General features: G+C 39.5%; 1 protein-coding gene across 2 annotated transcripts in view; it reads right to left on the bottom strand.

Annotated features, from left to right (window-relative positions):
• Actr3b (actin related protein 3B) overlaps positions 1–17,682 on the bottom strand; it is a 72,085-nt gene extending 54,403 nt beyond the window's left edge. Inside the window, exons 1-2 of one of the 2 annotated variants that reach the window (XM_078040893.1) lie at positions 17,509–17,682; positions 2,174–2,229 (exon numbers count right to left, since the gene is read on the bottom strand). In XM_078040893.1, coding sequence (XP_077897019.1) covers positions 2,174–2,229; positions 17,509–17,552 — 100 coding nt within the window. In that variant the 5' untranslated portion in view covers positions 17,553–17,682. The remainder of the gene's footprint in view (positions 1–2,173; positions 2,230–17,508) is intronic. The other variant, XM_078040894.1, reaches the window with a different exon arrangement.
• Between the last annotated feature and the right edge of the window lie 2,808 nt (positions 17,683–20,490).

Below are 20,490 nucleotides of genomic sequence, written 5' to 3'. Positions count from 1 at the left end.
ATCTCACGTCGAGATCCATCAGAACCAGAAAAAGCTGGTTCTGCACAAAAGCTTTTCTTCTACTTACTAATTGTTCAGTGATGGGTTAAACCCAGGGCCTTGCACATTTCAGTCAAGTTCTTTACCACTGAGCTACACTTCTAGCCCAGCTTTTCTTATTTGATGCCATGTACCTCCTGGAATTTGTCTTCAGAACAAGGTCTCTGTACACAGAACACAGGTTCCACTCCCAGTACCAATACAAGCAGTGGGCCAAGCAAGGGAACCAGTACCCTCTGCCTGTCCCACCCTTTCCGTTTTGCCCAAGCATCACCTTACCTTGCCTTCTGGGATCCTTCTCTCTCAACACTTTCAGCCAACAGCATAACTATTCTTTACTCCCACCTCTTTGACATTTTGTCATCTTCTAGCTGCTGCCATTGCTAAGGTTCTGACAGCCCAGTCTGAGAGCTTGCCCGTCTTTTGATAGTGAATGAAATCCCACTAACAACTGTCTTCAATTCCCCTCCCTATTAATGATGACAGGTTAAATGGCACAGCCAACTGAGTGCTGCTCACAGTTTTAAACGACAGCACATTAAAGCAAAAGGTACAAGGTCAGTCTTTTTTAGTTGATGCACTTAACAAAGTTAAAATCTAACCTCCTGCTTTGAAAGTCAGAAAGTCTAATCTGTTCACTCAGCATGGAATGATCAAGTTCTGGGGCATTCACGTTAATAAATTCACAAAAGACGATTCATCCTACAGAACGTCAATTGTTATAAACTGAACTACGTCCCCACAAATGCTGAAGCCCTAACTCCCAATGTGATAATATTTGGAGAAAGGAATTTTAGGGAGGTAATTAAGATCAAATTAGGATGGAATCCTAATGTGACAGGAGTATGGCCTTCTAAGAAGAGAGGCCACAGAGTAGCCCCACTCCCTCTACACATTCACAAAGAAAAGGCCATGTGAGGAAACCCTGAGAAAGAAGGTAGCCCTCTGCAAGCCTGGAAAAAAAGAGACCTCATCAACCATGACAGCATCTTGGACTTTGAGCCTCCAGAACTATGATAAAATAAATATCAGTTATTTAAGTCACTCAGTGCAGGGTACTTTGTTATGGCATCCTTGGCAGACAAATATTCCCATTTATAAATTTAAAATAAGGATACAGCAGACCAATAATGCCTATTATCAGGGATAATCCATTAGGGCATCAGTGTTTAGAGCAAGAAAATCAAAATCATGGTCTGTTATCCAGTAAGAAAGGAACTGGAACAAGGTTCCTTTAAATCTTCTCAAGGAATCTGGAGTATACTTTCTAGTGATCTTCAAACTCACAATCATCAAATAAGGCCTTGGCCTTCCCGTCAATAAAATCTACCCAAGCGCCCTCCGTCCACTCCATCCCAGTTCTGTCCTGCCCACAAAGACTATCATAACATTACACAACTACTAACCACCTACAATTTTTAAGATCAGAGCTTATCTTACAAGAGCTACATATAGGGGCCAATCTTTACTTCACTCTTGATTGATATACTCACTCCAAATATAACCTAGGATTTAGGTAGCACCCAAGAATTCCACCTATAAATAACCAGCCTGTCCTTAGGAAAATAAGAGTGCCCAGAAGCAGCTTGTACAAAATGTGAGGTGCTTCTTCTAAGCTTATCGCACTCTACTAAAAATTAAACAACAAAACACGTCTGGACTCAAAAAAGCAGCAGGCCACTCATTTCCACCACAAAAAAAAAAAAAACCTTTCAATAGAGTGAATATCTATCTTTCAATAGACATGAAGTTACTAAGCTAATACAACTGTACTTTTTAAGGTTACAAATTAGCCTTAAAAACCCAGACACACTTTTTCTAGGCAGTTCAGACATTTATGATTAAATCAAAGTCCCCTGCCAACCACCCAAGATGAAACTCCATTGACAGTGACAAAGGGCTTTCTCAGGGGAACCAAAAGACTAGAGCACTGCAGTTAGGTCATAGCTACCACCAACAGAGACATTCAGGAACCAGGCATCAAAATAGCCAGCCCTTCCCGAAACTAGAATAATCTTCTAAAAGAAGATGGTGAGTAAAATAATATGCCTTGGAAAACAGAACTGGAATGCTTAGAAATGAGAATGCTGAGAAACACAACCCTTAAAACACCCGAGGGTAGAGCTTTACTTACATGAAGGAATAATGAACTGTGGCTCAGTGTTGCCTGCGTAGCCAAGCTTGGTATACCTAAAAGCACAAAGTCATCAACACAGGTTTAGATAACAATGTTCTTGTCTGTATCCCACCAATGTCTTTTATTATCAAGTTCTCCAAGTCCTAAAATAGTGAGCCTCGGAACACTCCCTAGAAAATTTTTTTAAAACTCTGTGATCTCTGAATATCAATGAAAGCAGGTTGGTTTGGTTGGTTTTTGTACTGGGGCTTGAACCCAGAAGGGCTTTACCACTGAGGTACATCTCCAGCTTACTTTTTATTTTGAGACAGGGTCTCACTAGCCCAGGGTAGTGATTGGGATTACAGGTGTGCACCACTAGGCAAAGCTCAAAGAAAGTAGTTTATAGCTACTTAAAATGCTAAACTTCTACTAGAATGATGGCAACACATACAGTAACACACAAAAGCTTTATTTGTACCCCTAATGACACTTAAAATTACTTTCATACTCTATACATCTTCACAAAAGCAATGAAGAAAGTTGATGTTATTCCTATTTTGCAGATAAGAAAACAGAGGCACTGAGAAGTTAGTTAAGTTGCCCAAGGCCAAATTGTCAGTGAACTACAGAAAAAGAGCCCAATTTAACTTGGCAGGCTAATTCCCACACAGTTCTGTAGGAAGTATATTTATTTCCCAAACTTCCTGTATTTTGCGGGCGGGGGGGGGGATTAGAAAATGATCACATAATTTTTTTAAATGTCATGCATATGTCTAGAAACAGCTACTCTCTCTCTGAGAATCATCTGACAGGAACACCTCCTTTATCATTTCATTTCAGAAGAAGCCCATTTTCTGTCAAGAAATTCTGTACGATAGATTCCAGAAGTCTTCACTAAAACAAATGCCAAGATACTACTATCTGTTCCAAACGCATTTGCTAATTTCCTAAATATAAAAAGAGGGGTAAAAAAGCACCACTCCGACCATCTGCTGGAGAGGAACAGTTGAGAAGCAGCAAGTGAACTGAAGGCTCCTCAGCACTTCCCATCAGGGCTGTTCTCGTCCACAGCCAGGTTGGGACAGCCACACCCTAAGCTGTAACAGCACTGATCCCGAACAGAGCTCTGGCAGTGTAAAAGCAGCTTTATGAACTCATTCTATTCAATTAATTATTTCTAGATGCTTGTTTTGTTTTGTTTTGTACTAGTAGGGATTGAACCCAGGGTCTTGTGTATGCTAGCCAAGCACTCTGTCACTCAGCTACATCCCCAGCCCTTGATATTAAGTTTTTGAAAATTTTTAATGTGGTAATACTTCTAAAGATTTATCCTTGAGATTTTTAAATGGATCTTATCACATGGTAGTAATAATTTAACTTCATGATTTTTAAATGCACTTTACAATATGGTAATCTTAGTATTTTTGAACACATAGTAAATGGGAAGGATTGGGGAGAAGAAAAAAAAAAAGTCAGCTGTCCTTAAATCACACCATACTGCTCAGCCTCCAGGGATACAAGTTCTTCATGTCACCGCAGTCAGGATGAGGCCAAGCCCTGAGATCCTGTCCCACAGGATAAGACCCATCTGAAGCCCTCACAAGTCCACAGACTTCAGGTCTAGGATAAGGGTACACAAGCAATTAGAGCAGTCACTCCCAGGTCCACAGACCCACAAAGGAAGGTTTCTAAGCCAAACCAGAACTGGGGACTTTCCAGAATGGAGCAACAGAGACTTCAAAAAGTTCTAGATCATCCCCAATTTGAACATCATTCTGGAAATAAACTCTAGATGATAAACTTAAGTAAACAAGTTACTAACCCAAGGCAAAAGCAGCCCATAGAACCCAATGAGCAGACCAGAAACCACCAAAATCTTCAAATCTAATCATGTGTTTAACAAGTCTTATCATTTTACTCCCCTAAAAAGAAACCATGCACTTGAACTTAAACCACTTAAGTAAATCCAACTTCCCACACCATTAAGACTATGAGTTCCGTGATGTAGGGAACTGGATCCTTCACAAATGCACATCTACTCACGGTGCCTGGTATGTGGCAGACAGTTCATGTATCTGAATGAATTTTTCCCAGGTGTAAGAAAAGGTAAGCACTGTCAAACTGCTGAGATAGGGACCAATGTCTGAAAGGGGATGCAGAAAGTCAGGAAAAAAAATGGTGGAACCAGAAAAGACTGGAGACTTTCTATTTAATCCCATAAGTACCACACATGTCTGTTACATTATTTTTTTTATTTCCTATATTTTTTATTAGTTAATAAGACCATGCACTTTGGCACCAGACTGCCTGAGCTCAAATCCCAGTTCAGCCATTTGCCAAATTTGGAGGAGTTACTTTTCTTCCATACGTGTTAGTTTTGCCATCTGAAAAATAGAAATAATAATACAACCCACCTCCTACAGTTAGTATGATAATGGGGTTAATATATGTAAGAATGGTAGAACAACATTGTTATTATATAAGATTCACTTATCTTTCTATTATTTTTCTGTATCTGTGAAATATTTTCTTATTTAAAATTTTGAAAAGTAGCTGGGTGTGTGGCGCATGCCTATAATCCCAGGAGTTTGGGAGGGTAAGGCAGGAGGATCAAGAGTTTAAAGTTAGCCTCAGCAAAAGTAAGGCGTTAAGAAACTCAGTGAGACCCTATCTCTAAATAAAATACAAAACAGGGCTGCTGATGTGGCTCAGTAATCAAGTGCCCCTGACTCAATCCCCAGTAGCCAAAAAAAAAAAAAAATTGTGTCCCAAGCCATAGTTTCCACTCTTTCTGCAGTACAGTATGGCCAGTCTGGTTTGTGGAGCAGTGGGATGGAATGTACACACCATGAAACACAGCTGTTGAAGGATATCTGTTATCTCTAGAGTCACTAGAAGATAACAGATAGTCATTAACAGATAACAGCTATGTCTCATCTCTTTCCCACCACTCTGAAACCCGAACTAGAACTGTGGCCCAAGCAACAAGAGCTCAGACTACAAAAATGGATTGGAGCACTTTTAGGCTCACAGTTCTAAAATTCAACTACATATCGACAATGCCACTCAGCAACAGGTGCTGGAACATGAAGACCCTAAGCCACAGGGTTCTGTCAGACAACAGGAAGGTCTTAAAAGGAGGTCTTGAAAGGAGGCCTCTGTTAATAGTCTCAGGAGTACCTTAAGCATCAGTAACATTGAACAAATAGTGTTTTTCCTGCCTAAGGCAAACTAACATGAAGACATAGTTGTATTCCTATGTAATAACAGTTTATTGTGAGATGTTTCCTTACCATCCTAGCAGAACTAAAGCCATATTAAATTCAATGGCAAAAGTACAGAGGATCTAGATCACTTTATGGCAATTTAAAATCTTTCAATTTTCCTATACTATTCTTTAAATAGCATCAAATACACCTGAGGTTTTGTATATTTTGAATAATCACAATATAATGAGTGTTTATCAAGATTTTTCCAAAAAAGACACTTAAGTTTAAAATTTTAATAAACTATCAACACAGGCTCACACCAACCTTCAGTGAGAATCTATCAACTGCAACACTGCACACCCTCAAATTCTTTCCTAGAAGGACAACCTGATACTAGACTATCATACCCCAGCAAAAATAAACATGGCCAGGCGCAGTGGCACAAACCTATAATCCCAGTAGCTCAAAGACAGCCTCAGTAACTCAGTTAGGCCCTAAGCAACTTAGTGAGACCCTATCTCAAAATAAAAAATTAAAAAAGGACTGGGGATGTGGCTCAGTGGCTAAATGGCCCTGGGTTCAATAAGAAAGAAAAAGAGAGAGACTGAGAGAGAAATGCTCCTAAGAGCCAGATGTGGTAGCACACACCTCTAATCCCTGCTACTCAGGAGACTGAGGCAGGAGGATCACAAGTTTGAGGCCAATCTAGGCAACTTAGTGAGACCCTGTTTAAAATAAATTTAAAACACAGGGGAGCTGTGGACATAGCCCAGTGCTTGCCTAGCATGTGTGGAGTTCTGGGTTTGATCCACAATATGGGGGCAAGGAGGGTAGAGGGATGGCTGTGTGACAGTTCAACTACTCAATGCACAGGACCCTCCCCAAAAAAAGAGTCAACAAGTAAACATAATTCTTAAATCTGGAAAGTCAAGACACCATGTACAAAAACAAACTTTTCTCATTTCAACCAATTTACCAAAATGTAAACCAAATAGCCAGTACTGTATTAGTCACTGAAGACACTGGGAAGCAAGGGAGCCCAAAGGTCCCCAAAGTGATTCTCAAAATGATTACCTATTAGAAATATGACTTCACATAGAGGGAGCATGGCCCACTTTATATAGCAGGCAAGTTTAAGATCATCTGGTAGGCATTCAGAAAAAATCAGCCACACCTGTGAAAATCCTAACATACAAATTCCAAGGTCCTGTGAAAGACTCACAAATGGGAGTCTCCAAAGGGGTCTGCACACAAGTATTTTTAATATCTTCTGCCCTTCCACCATGGTTCTGAAGGTCAACCAGCTGAGAAATCCTGACCTCAACTACACCACTGGCAATCATCTTTACACTGTTATATAATGCAAGCCCCCAACCTCACATTCACATTCCAACAAACCACCCACCACTCACCACATTCACCAAATAAAACATACCAATGTGTAGAAGTATAACACTAATCAGAGGCACAAAAGTAGGGACCCAGATGTGACAATTTTGTCTTATTATTTAGAAACACTGTGCATTTCAGTATTCGTCTATTTAAAAATGCTTTTCAATTCAAATTACTTATGAAATGTAGTTTCTTTGGTTTAAAAAAAACTAGGCTCAAGTAATAGTGAAAATCAGAAGCATTTAATCCTTATGAGATGAAGGAGGGGTAATCAAACCAAATGATAATAAAATACTATTATATCTCTACAAAAGTGAAAATTAAGCCAAGGAGACCAATCATCACTCTCTCATTTAACATTGTTTTGGAGGAACTAGATATTACAAATCAACAGCAACAATTTAAAAAACTACATAAAAGGAATAGACATTGGATAAGAGACAAAAATGTAATCATTTGGGAACTTATACTCCATGTATGTATGTCAAAATATACTCTACTGTCATGTATATTTATAAAGAATAAATTTTGGGCTTGAGTGGCAGAGCTATATTGTGAGATTGTAATAAGACTAAAGTATTATGGTTGATTCCATGTGAGGCACTGGGTTCGATCCTCAGCACCACATAAAAATAAACAAAGATATTATATCCATATTTTTTAAAATATTTCTTAAAAAAAGAATAATTTTAAAAAATCTAAAAAATTAATCATTTATAAATAACTGTATACCTAGATTATGTGAGGAAAATTAAGTGAAAAATTAAATATAGAGAATTCAGTAAGATGACTAGTTACTAAATGAAGACAACAGTCAACAAGAACATATACTGGATAAAAAGTTACCATACCAAATGGCATCAACTATGGAATATTACCTTTAAGAATAAACTACAGGGCTGGGCTTGTGACTCAGAGGAAGAGTGCTCACCTAGCATGCCTGAAACTAGGTTTGACACTCAGCACCACATAAAAATAAAATAAAGGTATTGTGTTCACCTACAACTAAAAAATAATATGTTAAAAATAAATAAATAAACTACAAGAGCCAGGCACAGTGGTGCACACCTGTAATCCCAGCTACTTGGAAAACTAAAGCAGAAGGATCACAAGTTGGAGGTCAACCTAGGCAACTTAGTGAAACCCTATCTTGAAATAAAAATGTTTCAAAAAGGGCTGGGGATATAGCTCAGTGGTAGAGCACTTGCCTAGCATGTACCAGCTCCTGGATTCAGTTTCCAGTACAAAAAGAAAGGAAAGAAAGGAAGAAAGGAGAAAGAAAAGAAAGAAAAGAAAGACCAACCAATCACAAAAAAGAATAAACTGTATGCTGTAGATAGCTCTCCAAATATTAAGAAGAAAAAAATTTGAGATATGCCCTCACCTTAAACAGAAAGAATCAATATCCTTAAAAGATCATTAAACCCACCTATAAATTTAATAAACCCATTCAAACTCAGGGGTACTCCTGAAGTGTAATGAGTTGTTCATGGGTAGCAGTGCATACAAAGATATGCACACACACACACACAAAAAAAAGTTCACTGACACATTAAAATAGCAAAACAAAAAACTGGAAACATTCAAAATAGAGGATGTAATAAATTATGTTATCAATTCAATAAAATGCTACACAAATATTTAAAAGGAAGATTGAGAGCTGCTGCCATAAATAGATGTATAATACAGTTGCAAGCAGATGCAAGCAATATATATTTGTGATATCAGGCAATTTAATGGGACCACAATTTGGGGTTCAAATCCTAGCACTAGCCATGTCATTTCAGGCAAGTAAATTAATCCCTCCATGTCTGTTTCTTCATCAGCAAAATGTGTAGAACAATCTTTACCACAATGTTGAATTTTACCATTTTTTGAAAATATTTCCTAACTCAGTAAACGAAAATAGGACCTCATAGTTCAATAATTTTATTTATTTACTACTACTGAATAATATATTATGTACACTATTACTAATCTCCATTTCTTCAATGAACTATCCTCAGATAATGTCCACTAGAGTCTTAATGTTTTCTTATCAATTTTACCTCTTTATACATTGAGGATATTAATGCTTACTCATATGTACAAAGCTACTCTATACTTTTTCTCAGTGTGTTATCTTGAGTTTCAGTCACTTGCTGTCAACAAGATCTTAATAAGACTCTAAAGTATTATGGTTGATTCCATCACTGTGAACAGCACAGAGCACACTTACACAAACTAAGATAGCTATCACCTCACTGATACAATCTTACAGAACCAACATCCTACATGCAGTCCACTGAAATGCCATTATGCAGTGTGTGAACATACATTTTCTGAAATACAACAGTCTAGGTGGTCAAATCTACCAAACATTTTCCTAAATAATTTATTCATCATTTCTACTTTGAAAGTCCCTCTACATACTAAAATTTCATATTATTTCCCTTCTGGTTTTATGTATATCTTTTTATCCCAAATAGGAAGAACTACACTAACCAAATTTTCCTAAACATGTGCATAAGCATTCAAGACAATCAATTTTTAATTAAAAGCTCCTGGTTTGGGACAGGCACACATCAGGAGTCTGAGGAAAGATGTTAAGTTCAAAGCCAGCCTCTGCAACTGTAGCGAGGCCCTAAGCAACTCAGTAGACCTTGCCTCTGAATAAAATATTTTTTTAAAAAAAGGGCTGGGAAGCGGCTTGGGTTGTAGCTCAGTGGTAGAACACTTGCCTAGCATGTGTAAGATACTGGGTTCAATTATCAGCACTGCATATAAATAAACAAAATAAAGGTCCAAAAAAAATACTAACTTTTAAAAAAATAAAAATAAAAGGGCTGGGGATGTGACTCAGTAGTTAAGCACCCCTGGGTTCAATCCCTGGTAGATACCAAAAGAAAAAAAAGCTCTCGGTTTTGTGTTTTAATACTACCTTCCAAAGACAATCATCACTGTAGAGGCAGGCACCATTCTCAAAACCACAGAACCTATTTTAGACTGCCGGCTGCATTCTGGAACGCAATACCACTTTCCATGTGCACCCTGACCTGAGATCTTCTCTCATATGGAAGTCAGCAAAAAGAAGAGGAAGCAAAAGAATCAATAGCTGCATAAAGCAATACCAATAGTTACACCTCTGTCTTTTAAACAAGTATGTTCTAGCAGTTTAAAATTCAGAGCAACATGAAAGGTACTATAAAGAAGTCTCACTCCCACTCTCGTGACTACCCACGTTTCTGCCTTCCACCTTCTTTTCTTTTTTATCTAACATTTTTTTCTGTAAATATATCCTTATTTGCCCTGAACATTTTAAACACTCTTAGTACAAAGACTCTTTCACTCTTCCTATTAAATGTCACTATTTTCCAACAACAGAAACATGTACATTTCTCAATTCTGCAAAGTCAGGAGAACTGAATCTACTGTCAACTCAATATCTTTATATATAATTGAAATTCCTCCTACAACCATGTGTCTTAGCAGAAGGTGACAATGTACTCTCAATTAATTTATGTTCCAAAGTGGAAATGTTGTATCTTAAAACAGTTTCATGTCTTTTACATCTTTATATATTGTTCTCAGACTATATCCTGCAGGGAAGTCCATTTGATTGAGATCCTTGTGAGGTCCTATCTCAAACTCTAAACTTCAACCACAACAGCACTACTGTCTCCTAAGATCTTCACATAAAATTTTTTCCAGATCTTAGTGATAGTTTTTAAATAATACACAATCCTTCACAGCACTGTAAATTAATACACAATTTATAAATTATCTTTGAGTTGTTATATAGCAAACTGTAACCTCTGTTTAGAAAAGAGTTCAACATACAAGCTGACATTTATTAATAATTTTACCTAAATTCAATCTTTGATCTATTTGATCTACCCTTAAATTTTACATTACCTAATAAACTTGTCTATTTCTCCTTTCAGATTTTTTATTATTATTATTTGTTTTGTTTTTTCCCTCAGGGATTGAACCCAGGGGCACTTAACCACTGGGTCACAACCCAGCCCTTTTTTATATTTATTTAGAGGCAGAGCCTCCCTGCGTTGCTTAGGGCTTCCCTAAATTGCTGAGGCTGGCTTTGAACTAATAATACTCCTGCTTCATCCTCCTGAGCTACTGGGATTACAGGGATACAGCACCACATGCAGCTCGCTTTGGGGGTTCTGGTTATTATAAAATGAGCTCTGACTTCCAAGTTAAAATGGTGGTAAGAAAGTGCTTTACCTGTTTAAATGGTGGAATAAACAGTCTAACTTCACTCTTTCCCAAAGCCTCACTAAAACTAAAGCCATATTTTTTAAAAGCTACATTAAACCACAAAGAAAAGAAGAGACAACAGAAAGATTTTGGCCCTGGAATTCTGACATTAAGAAAGCCACTGGGAGCAAAAGCTAAGAACCAGCACAGACCCTTAAAGGCTCCAGACTTGAAAGCCATACAGTACTTGTGGGAATGAAACGAGGTTCCCCACCAGGCCCCATACTGTGGGCACCTGCTTCTCCTGGTTCCAGCATTCTCTGCAAGTTGATTCTCTGCAGTGTGTAAAGAGAAAACTCTTAGGACAAAAAATTCAAAGTCAGGGACCAAAGCACACTGATACAATCAGAAATGCCTGTGTCCATAACTTCCCAAAGCTTATCCTCCCTGCAGCTGAGATTTCAGCAGCCATGGTACTACTTCCTTTAGCTTCCAACACGGTTTTCATTTCTGAAATGATTTTTCTTTCTTTCCTTACAGATGTCAGCTCACTTTCACATCCTCCTTTTATCTCCAATTTTTTAAATTACTTTTTTGCTCTTTAACACTGTTAAACCCATGTTGTCGAAAGTTTTTGAGAGCAAAATGTCTTTGCTTAAAATGTTACTGATTCCTGAAGCATTCCTTTTTCCAAAATCTACTTCTCATTTACTTTCCTTTGTCATCTTTCTCTCCTTATTTTTTATGCATAGGTCCCATGAAGGGTATTTTCTGCTCTCTAGACTTGCTACTTGCTCAACAATCAAATAACTCTTTTCCCATTTACAGAGATACTAAATACAATGTCTAGCATTCTCTGTACAAATCTTTAGGTGTTAATAGGAAGGAAAAGGTTAAGAATTCACTGGAATAGTAGGCTGTCAGAGCCTGAACTTGGATATATTATACTTTCACAGTAATTCTATTATATCCTTTGTTCTGAGGACACATAAAACTACAAAGCTCATTGTGGGGGTGAAGGGGCTTAAGGGGAAATGGCTCAATCAGCAATCCCTACTCAGATAGAAGATGACCATCCTCAGAGGCTTTTCCCTTCAGGAAGCCAAGTCAAAAAACATAAAAACAGCATTAAGGCATGATCCATGGCTCTTTTAGCCCCGCAGACCCCGCTATTTGGTGGCATGGAAATGAACCACTGCGAGAATGTGCCTTCTTTGGCAATGGCCTATTCATTCCTCACCTCCCAGCTTGAATGGTGCCTTCAGAGACTTGTCACTTACGCTAAGACACCTGCAACCAGCCAGAGATGGGCAGAAATGTCACATCTCAGTATACTCCTGTTAAGTGGGTCCAGATTTTACTGTAAACTTCATAAAATGAATATAAATTTTAGCTGTTTTCTTCTCTATTTCCGATTTGACTTGTTCATTTTAGGAAGTTCCAGGAAGAAGTGTTATATGAATATATATTTAGACCACCATATGTCCAACAAAATTCTCAAAAGCCTTTTAGTATAAAAAAGATCTATGCTACATGGTACAATCAGTGCTACTAAGGACTTAGAGAACTTTTCATAAATGAAACTTGTAAGGTTATATGGGGAAAAGTGTAGTAATAAATGGCTCCATTCTCTGACAACATATAGTCAATACAATTCAAAAAGAGCACCCAAAAAAAAGTTTAAAAAGCTCAGAGATCACTTTAAAACTATTAATTAGAAATAAGAGGAATTTTTTTCCTCCAAACCAGATGCTAGAAAGGGGAAAGGGAAAAGGGCGTTTATTACTACCTCATTTCATCAACGCTCATAGGTGAGAGTCAGTAGAAAAAGCCACAAGTAAAAGGTATGTGTGCTAGGTGTAGTGGTGCCTCCTTGTAACCTCAGCTACTTGGGTAAGTTAAAAAAAAAAAAAGGTATATGCAAATGTAACCATTAGATTAAAAAAAAAAACTGTACCAAAGTCCCTCCCAAAAAATTAATCATATAAAAATGACTATATGGCAAAAAATTATATTTAAATATACATGTATAAATATAAACCAATAAAGCAAAACTAAAGCCAAATATAGTGATCATGTCAATAAGTACTATGTGTTTAACTCATCTGTTAATAATTATTAAAAAGTTTAGTTTAAGTTACCCACCTGGAGTAGGTAACTTGTTATGGCAGTCCCACAAAATTTTTATATATATATATATCAAGCACAAAATAAATGTTAGTTGTTTTTATTATTTAAAAAAAAAAGTTTAAGTTTCCCAATAAGGACAACTTTTTCCATGTTGGCTAACAAAGCAAAATCTAAGAAAATGTTGGGTGTAAGAGACAGAGAAAGGATAATAACAAAAGAATAGGCAAATATATACATTAGGCAAACACAAGAAGCAAACAGGAATCATACATCTTGACACCCAAAGCACTAAAAGGCTACTTTATAATGCATAAAGTCAAGTGAAAACACAAGTTATTTCTCCTTAGGCATTCAGTAAGGCAGTAACAACTTCCATAAAGCAGAACTATAAAAGATTCAAGGAGAAAGGAAAAATACACTAGTAACAAAAGACTTTAACACACTAGCCCCAGTCCAAGACAGTCTGAATGGACCAAACAAAATACAAACAAACAAACAACAAATAAATAAATAAATAATAAAACCTGGAAGCTCTAAATAACATCACTAAAAAAGTAGCACATACAGATATATATTGAACTCTGAACAAACTGTTAACACAGATGATACCTCCTTTTAAAGAACACACAACATTCACAAACCAATCTTGGATGGCAAAAAATGAAGTCCAAAGAACAAAAATAACATAGAACCCTTCTAGCCATAAAGTAATAAAAGTAGAAATTAAAAGCAAAAACAAAAAGGCTGTCTCACCTGACAGTTTTAAAACATATTAGCATAGAAATGCTGAGTCAAGGAGGAAATTCAAAACAAAAATAAATAAATTTCTTGAAAATGATTTTAAAATTTTCAAATCAGAGGTATACATACAAGCTAAAAACAGCTTACAAGTTTTGTAATACCAAGTACCTTTTCAACATAAATATGTTTAACATCCCATTCAAAAACAAAACAAAAATAAATTAATAATCATAAAAACACAAATACATGAGTCAAAAAATAGAAAAGAGGCAAAATGAATGAATCGAATCAAAGCCTGTCCTCTGAAAAATGTCTACAACATAGAAAAGCCACTAACTAAAGTATCAGGAACAAAAGGATAAAAACATAATATAAGAACTTTAGTGACAGAGGGAAATAATCATAAAAACAGACTTTCAAAATTGAAGAAGTTACTACACATACATTTGAAAATTCTGGATGAAATCAATTTTTTGTTGTTTTTATTTATTTATTTGTATTTTAGTTGTAAATGTACACAATACCATCAATTCATTTAGGGTTTTTTTTTTTTTTTTTTTTTTTGGTAGTGCTGAGGATCAAACCCAGTGCCTCACATGGGCTAGGCAAGCACTCTTACCACAGAGTCACAACCCCCCCAGCCCAAAAATCAATGTTTTTTAAGACAAATAAAACATACCAAAATTGTTTCTACCAGAAACAAAGCCTAATCAGACTTAGAATTCACCCACGAGAAAGCTAGAAAATGATGGGCTGGGGTTGTAGCTCAGTGATAGAGCACTTGCCTAGCATATGTGAGACACTGGGTTTGAACCTCAGCACCACGTACACATACATAAATAAATACATAAAGATCCACTGACAACTAAAAGAAAAAAATGTTTTTAAAAGAAAGGTAGAAAATGAGGCAAATTGCTATCTTAAGCCTTTCGATGGGATACACTAAGGATCACGTCACTCCTATGTTGTTCTTGTCAAAAACACATAACTAGATCTACCATAGTCAAACACCTAGCCATTCTAAACTGAGGGGCATTATACATAACAGGTGATCCAAAACATCAACATCGTGAAGGACAAAAAAAGGCTAAGGAGTTGTTCTCGATTATATGGAACCTAAAATATATGATGACCACAAATGCTGATGGGAGACAAGGAAAGACTTTATAAAAGACATAAATGGGGCTGTTCACATGAATCCAGACCGTATATAGAATACTACTACTGAATAAATGATTGATTTTCTGATTACAATAATTGGTCTGTGATTACAAAAGAGAAAGTCCTTGTTCTTAGAAAGTAAACACTGAAGTATTTTGGTGTAAGGGTATGATGTCTACAACATTCTCTCAGTTCTGAAAAGTCATAATATTATGTGTGGCTATCCAGAGAGAATGAGAAAATAAATATTTAATAGCTGGTGAACCTGGAATAACAGGATGCAGTGATTCTAGCAGATCCCCCTGTCCATATTACCTTGGTCTCTTTGTTGGCCATAGGATTCGTCAGTTTCTGAGGCTACCAGGCTGAAATTCATTTGCTAAACACTGGAGTTGGAGCTACAGCTTGGTGGTAAAGCACTTGCCTAGCATGCATGATCTGAGGGTGGATGGGGTTCAGGGCAGGGGGGCTGTTTGGCTACTTGGTAAATTGTCTACTAAATCATAGTGCCCACTATTTTCCTCAATGTAAATTTTTCTCTTAGAATGTAATAAAAAAATAATAGGCATTCTCACTTGGATTACAGGTATTTCTTTTTTCCTGACAACAGGGATTACAAAACAATGATTCTCTTAAGATGACATCAGATAGGAAAATTAAAGCCAAATGTGAGGGCCACTACTGTGAACTTCACAGCAACTTTTCAAGTCCACTCTTTTCCTTAGTCCTCATCATTTTCATCTGCGTTTTGCCAATTTTTCCTCTATTCTGAGGTAAAACTCAATCCAAAAACAATTTTAGCTTTCTGGGAAATGTTAAGAACTACTAATGTACTAAAGCGGGTAAGTTTAGGCTCTTCCTGACTGCTCCTTCTGTCCTTACCCTGGTCATTGGGAATTCAACATAACACAGCAGCTTCCATGGCAAAGTATGTCCACCTGAACCCTTCTGGGAAGACTCCATGCTGTTACTTTCAAAGCCTGTGTCAGCCTGGAGCACAGGTTTGGGCCACAATGATGTACTAAAGGTAAATTTCCCAGTGAGCCAAGTTACACAAATCACTTACCTCAAAAAGTCGTAACTGAGCACAGTTTAGATATTTACACCAAGAATGAGTAAGGTCCCCAGATTACTAATATTGAAGGTATGACAAAATGTATTACTTCAATGCTACTAACAAATGCTTTACATTTCAATAGTTTTGGCAAGACCAAAAAATCAAAAACAAAAATCCCCCATGTAAATAGAACACTTTTAGGGGTTGCCTTGCCGGGTGACACAAGACCTAGGGCACGGGACTGTAGGAAGAGAGGATGAATAAGGGAGCCAACAATTGGGGGAGGAGGATTGAAATATCAATTCGATGTGGGCTTGTGTTTTGAGCAGCAACAGCAGCTTCAAAAAGAGAAAGCCACTAAACTTCTAACACAATGTCTATTTTAAAAAGAAAAATTAGCACAAGAGGCAGTTTTTTCCAGTCTGTAACCAACAGTGGTCCTTCAACAGCAAACAGGAAGGCCCGTCAGTAGGAGATGGGCTGTAGCAATCAGAAAACACCCCCACAAGGTTGTCAAGGAAACCAAACCAACTACATTTTTCTATAGAAAAGAATCACGGGAGAGTTGAACATGCCATGGAATATTTTATGAGACAAGAACTTAAATTCCTTCTTGAAATATCTTTCAAGAAGCGAAATTTACTCCCAAGCTACTTTATTAAGCCCTACATCCACAATTCAAGCAAGCAAGCTTGTAATCCTCAAACTCCCAGAGAGGTGAATTCAGTAACCACATTAAAAATCAGCTGATCTTGGGCCGCTGAGAGTAGGGCATCTTTCCTAAAGTCTCTTTAAACATCAAAAGAAGCGATCACAATCAAAAAGGGAGGGAGGACTTTCCCAAATTTAGGCTCTTCTTCAAAATGGAGTCTTTAAATACATCATCTCCAAGAGAAAAGGTAAGTCTATGGCAAACTAATGCAAGAGCTTGGCCTGGGCGTGCCGTTTCAGGGAAAGAGCGGAGTGGGCAGTTAAAAAGGGGACAGAGAGAAGAAGAAGAAAAGGGTGTCAAGTTGGCAGATCCGTGCAAACGTCTCCACGAGTCGGGGTTAAGGAATCACCATCCGCCGGGAGAAGGGACACGCACGTGAGGACACGGGCGCACCAGCGACGAGAATGTCACCGGCAGGGCGACGTCGGCCGGTGGACCAGCGCTCGCAGGACCTGGGCGCCCCGCGCCCCACGCCGCACCCGGGCCGGCAGACCTCGCAGCGGCGGGCGCAGCGGGCGGGGGCGCACGGGGCGCACCTACACCGGGCGCCGCGTCCCGGCAGGAGCCTGTCCCCTTGCGGCCCTGCCGGCGACCGCGGGGCGAAGCCCGGGGCCAAGCCGCAGGCGCCGAGCGGGGCCGGAGCCCGCGCCCCCACCTGTGCAGGTGGCCGGGGCCTGAGCCCAGCGGGCGCGGGGGCGCGTCCAGGTGATGGCGGGGGCGGGAGCGGGGGTGCGCGCCGAGCGGCTCTTACCCGGTGCCACAGTCCACCACGCAGGGAGGCAGGGAGCCCGCCATGCTCGGGACGCGCGGCGCTCGGGCCCGCCAGCCGCTGAGAGCGACCGGCCGCTGTCCGCCCGGCCGCCCGCTAGCTCGCCCCGCACGCCGCTTCTCCCGCGAGCCCCCGCAGCGCCGCCGCCAGGAGCCCGGATGCGCCGCCGCCGCCACGTGACGTCATTCCGGGACAGCCAATCAGGACGCGTGGGCGCCCCACCCCTCGCCCGCCATCTTTAGTGCTGGCAGTGAGGCTTATTAGCCCACGCGCCCAACCTGGCTGTGGAAGAGATTGGGGTTTATTTTTAACTGACTCATGGTGCATGTGACCCGGTTTCCGAGGCCTGGCTCCTTTCTCATCCTCTCTTCCTTTACGTCTCGGCTCAAATATCACCTTCAGGGACCTTGTCCCTGATCACCCTACCAAGGTTCCCTCCTCGGACTTTCTATCTCAACAATCTGTTGGCTTCATTCCTAAGACTTGAAGCAAAAATAAAGCTTTATTCATTTATTTACTCATTCATTCATTCATTCGTTCGTTCGCTCATTCGTTCATTTATAGTCTGTCTCCCTTACTGGACTATAGGCTCCACGGAATAGGGTTCGAGTCTGTCAAATTTCTATTGATGACCCAATGCCAACTTAACAGCATTTGGTGCTCTCATGGGAAGCACCCAAATGTTGAACGAATGAATGAATGACTTTATATAGAGGGGGGAAAAACTGCTGTTAAAATTACCGTATCTTAGTAGAGAACTGCATAACTTATTCTAAGAAGAAAAATCTGCAAAAAAAAAAAAAATGCACAGCTAAGCTTCAGGAATGAACCACCTTAGACTGAGTCAACACCACACCCAGACCCTAGCCAGAAAATATTTTCGAGTATCAAAGGTGATATGATCATCCAAAGTTCTTACAAAAACCAGAATTGATTGATTCCTGGTAACATGTTTTTTTTCTTTTTACCTGCAAGAGTTAAATAAGGCCTCGACCTAGATAATGTTAAGAGAACTGAAGAAAGACGTAGAAAACGGGAGAAAAATTAAAGGTTAGGAGTGTGGAAGATCCCACTATAGAACCTCAAAGCCAGCGATGACTGTCTTGTCTATACTGCATTTGCCACTCTCCTCCCAGCTCCAATTCTGTCATGTCACTAGCCAAGACATCATAGAAAAATTCCAGATTACAAAATGTTGTCATTGTCATGTTTTTTATTTTATTTACTTAATGCATATTTATCAAATGTATCAAATGCCTACTATGTGTGAGTCAGTTTTCATATTAGACTGGTCATGTAATAATAAGCAAGATGTTCACAGTATCCCCTTCCACAAGTCAAGTGAGAGATAGCCCCAGAAAACAGACATAGTAATACAATGTGGTAAATGCTAACATGGCACAAGTCCAGGGAGCCCAGAAACCCACTAGAGGGTACCTGACTCTGGTTTGAGGGTTTGTAGGAGTTTTTCAAAGCCATAGAGTCTAAGCCAAAACCTAGAGGGTAGGTTGACAGCAGCTAGGTTGGAAAGTAATCCTGGGATGGGAAACATGTGCCAAGGCCAGGAGGACCTCAAGGCTTCACGGCATCGGGGAAGAAGCCTCTGTGGAAGTTTGGGACCAGCTAGTAATGAAGGGTGTGCCTTTTCAGGGAGTGTCACTTCTGTATAGGACTTACTGGGAATGGTGGTCACCATCAACAGCTGGTACAGATAACAGATTTCCTGATTTCACTGATACCACTAGGGACCACTGGCCCTTGAACTATCAAAGATGTTTTTATTGGCAGGAAACAGAAAAACCAACTCAAAGTAGAATGAGTCATAACCAAACTTTCTTGTATAATAAGTCCAATAACTCCAGACAATTCCACAACTCAGTGATGTCATCAACTCGGTGATGTCATTGTGAGCCCAAATACTCAGTTCCATTAGGCTCTGCACATTGGCCTTTGTCCTCAGGCTTTGCTTCTTGCACTTTTGAGATGGCTATTACTGCTCCCAGCCCCAAAGCTGTAAGGGACGAAAAGGGCAGCGCCTCATCCTGAGTCCCTTTCTGAGAGGAAAAGGGAGAAGGCTTACTCCCAGAGCCTGCAGCTGCTCCCCTCTTGTTTGTCAGCCAGCTCATTTCCTCAGGTAGCCGCAACAAGTACAAGAAGCTGGCCAGCTTAACACTACGCTCTCATGGTTCTGAAGGCCAGACGTCCAAGATCAAAGCACCAGCAGAGCTGAGCTCTTTCTGAAGATGACACATCAGAGTCTGTTCTGTGCCTTCTGGTAGCATTGGCAGTCCTCGTGTTCCTTGGCTTCTACACACAGCACTTCAGCCTCAATCTGCATTGTCACCCAGCCTTCTCTCCGGAGGCCTGTCCGCATTTTCACATGGTGTTCTCTTCTTATAAGGACACCAGTCACATTGGATTAGGGTCACTCTTATGACCTCATCCTAACTTAATTACATCTGCTAACATCCTGTTTCCGAATAGGGTCACATTTACAGATACCAAAGGTTAGGACTTCAATATTTTTTTTAAAGGGTCATGGTCTAACCCATAACACCAGTCAAGCCAAAAGCAGTCAGCGGTACTGTATTGATTTGGACTATTGAAGACAATCCCATAAGACCAAAAGGGCCTGTGTCCTCTGAAGTGTATGACTGCCAATACCTGACTGGAATTTTGTTCAATCAGCAGGAAGGAGGATAGCCATTTTCTAAGGACACAGCATAAAGACACACTGTGTGAGCACACAATGAGAATTCTGCAAGCCAAGAAGAGAGGCTTCACCAAAACCCCACGGTGCTGGCACCCTGATCTCAGACTTCCAGCCTCCAGAACTGTGAGGGAACAAGCGTTTGTTGTTTTAGCCACACAGCGCGCACAGTATTCTGTCATGGCTGCCTGAGCAAACCAAGACAGACCTTGGCATTTTGTCCTGTGCTGTTCTTCTTCTTCTTAGTGTTGAAG

This window comes from Ictidomys tridecemlineatus, chromosome 2 (genome assembly GCF_052094955.1).
Source record: "Ictidomys tridecemlineatus isolate mIctTri1 chromosome 2, mIctTri1.hap1, whole genome shotgun sequence".
NCBI classification, from domain to species: Eukaryota; Metazoa; Chordata; class Mammalia; order Rodentia; family Sciuridae; genus Ictidomys; species Ictidomys tridecemlineatus.
Note: the sequence above shows the minus strand (reverse complement) of the source record. Positions and strands in the feature narration are given on the sequence as shown.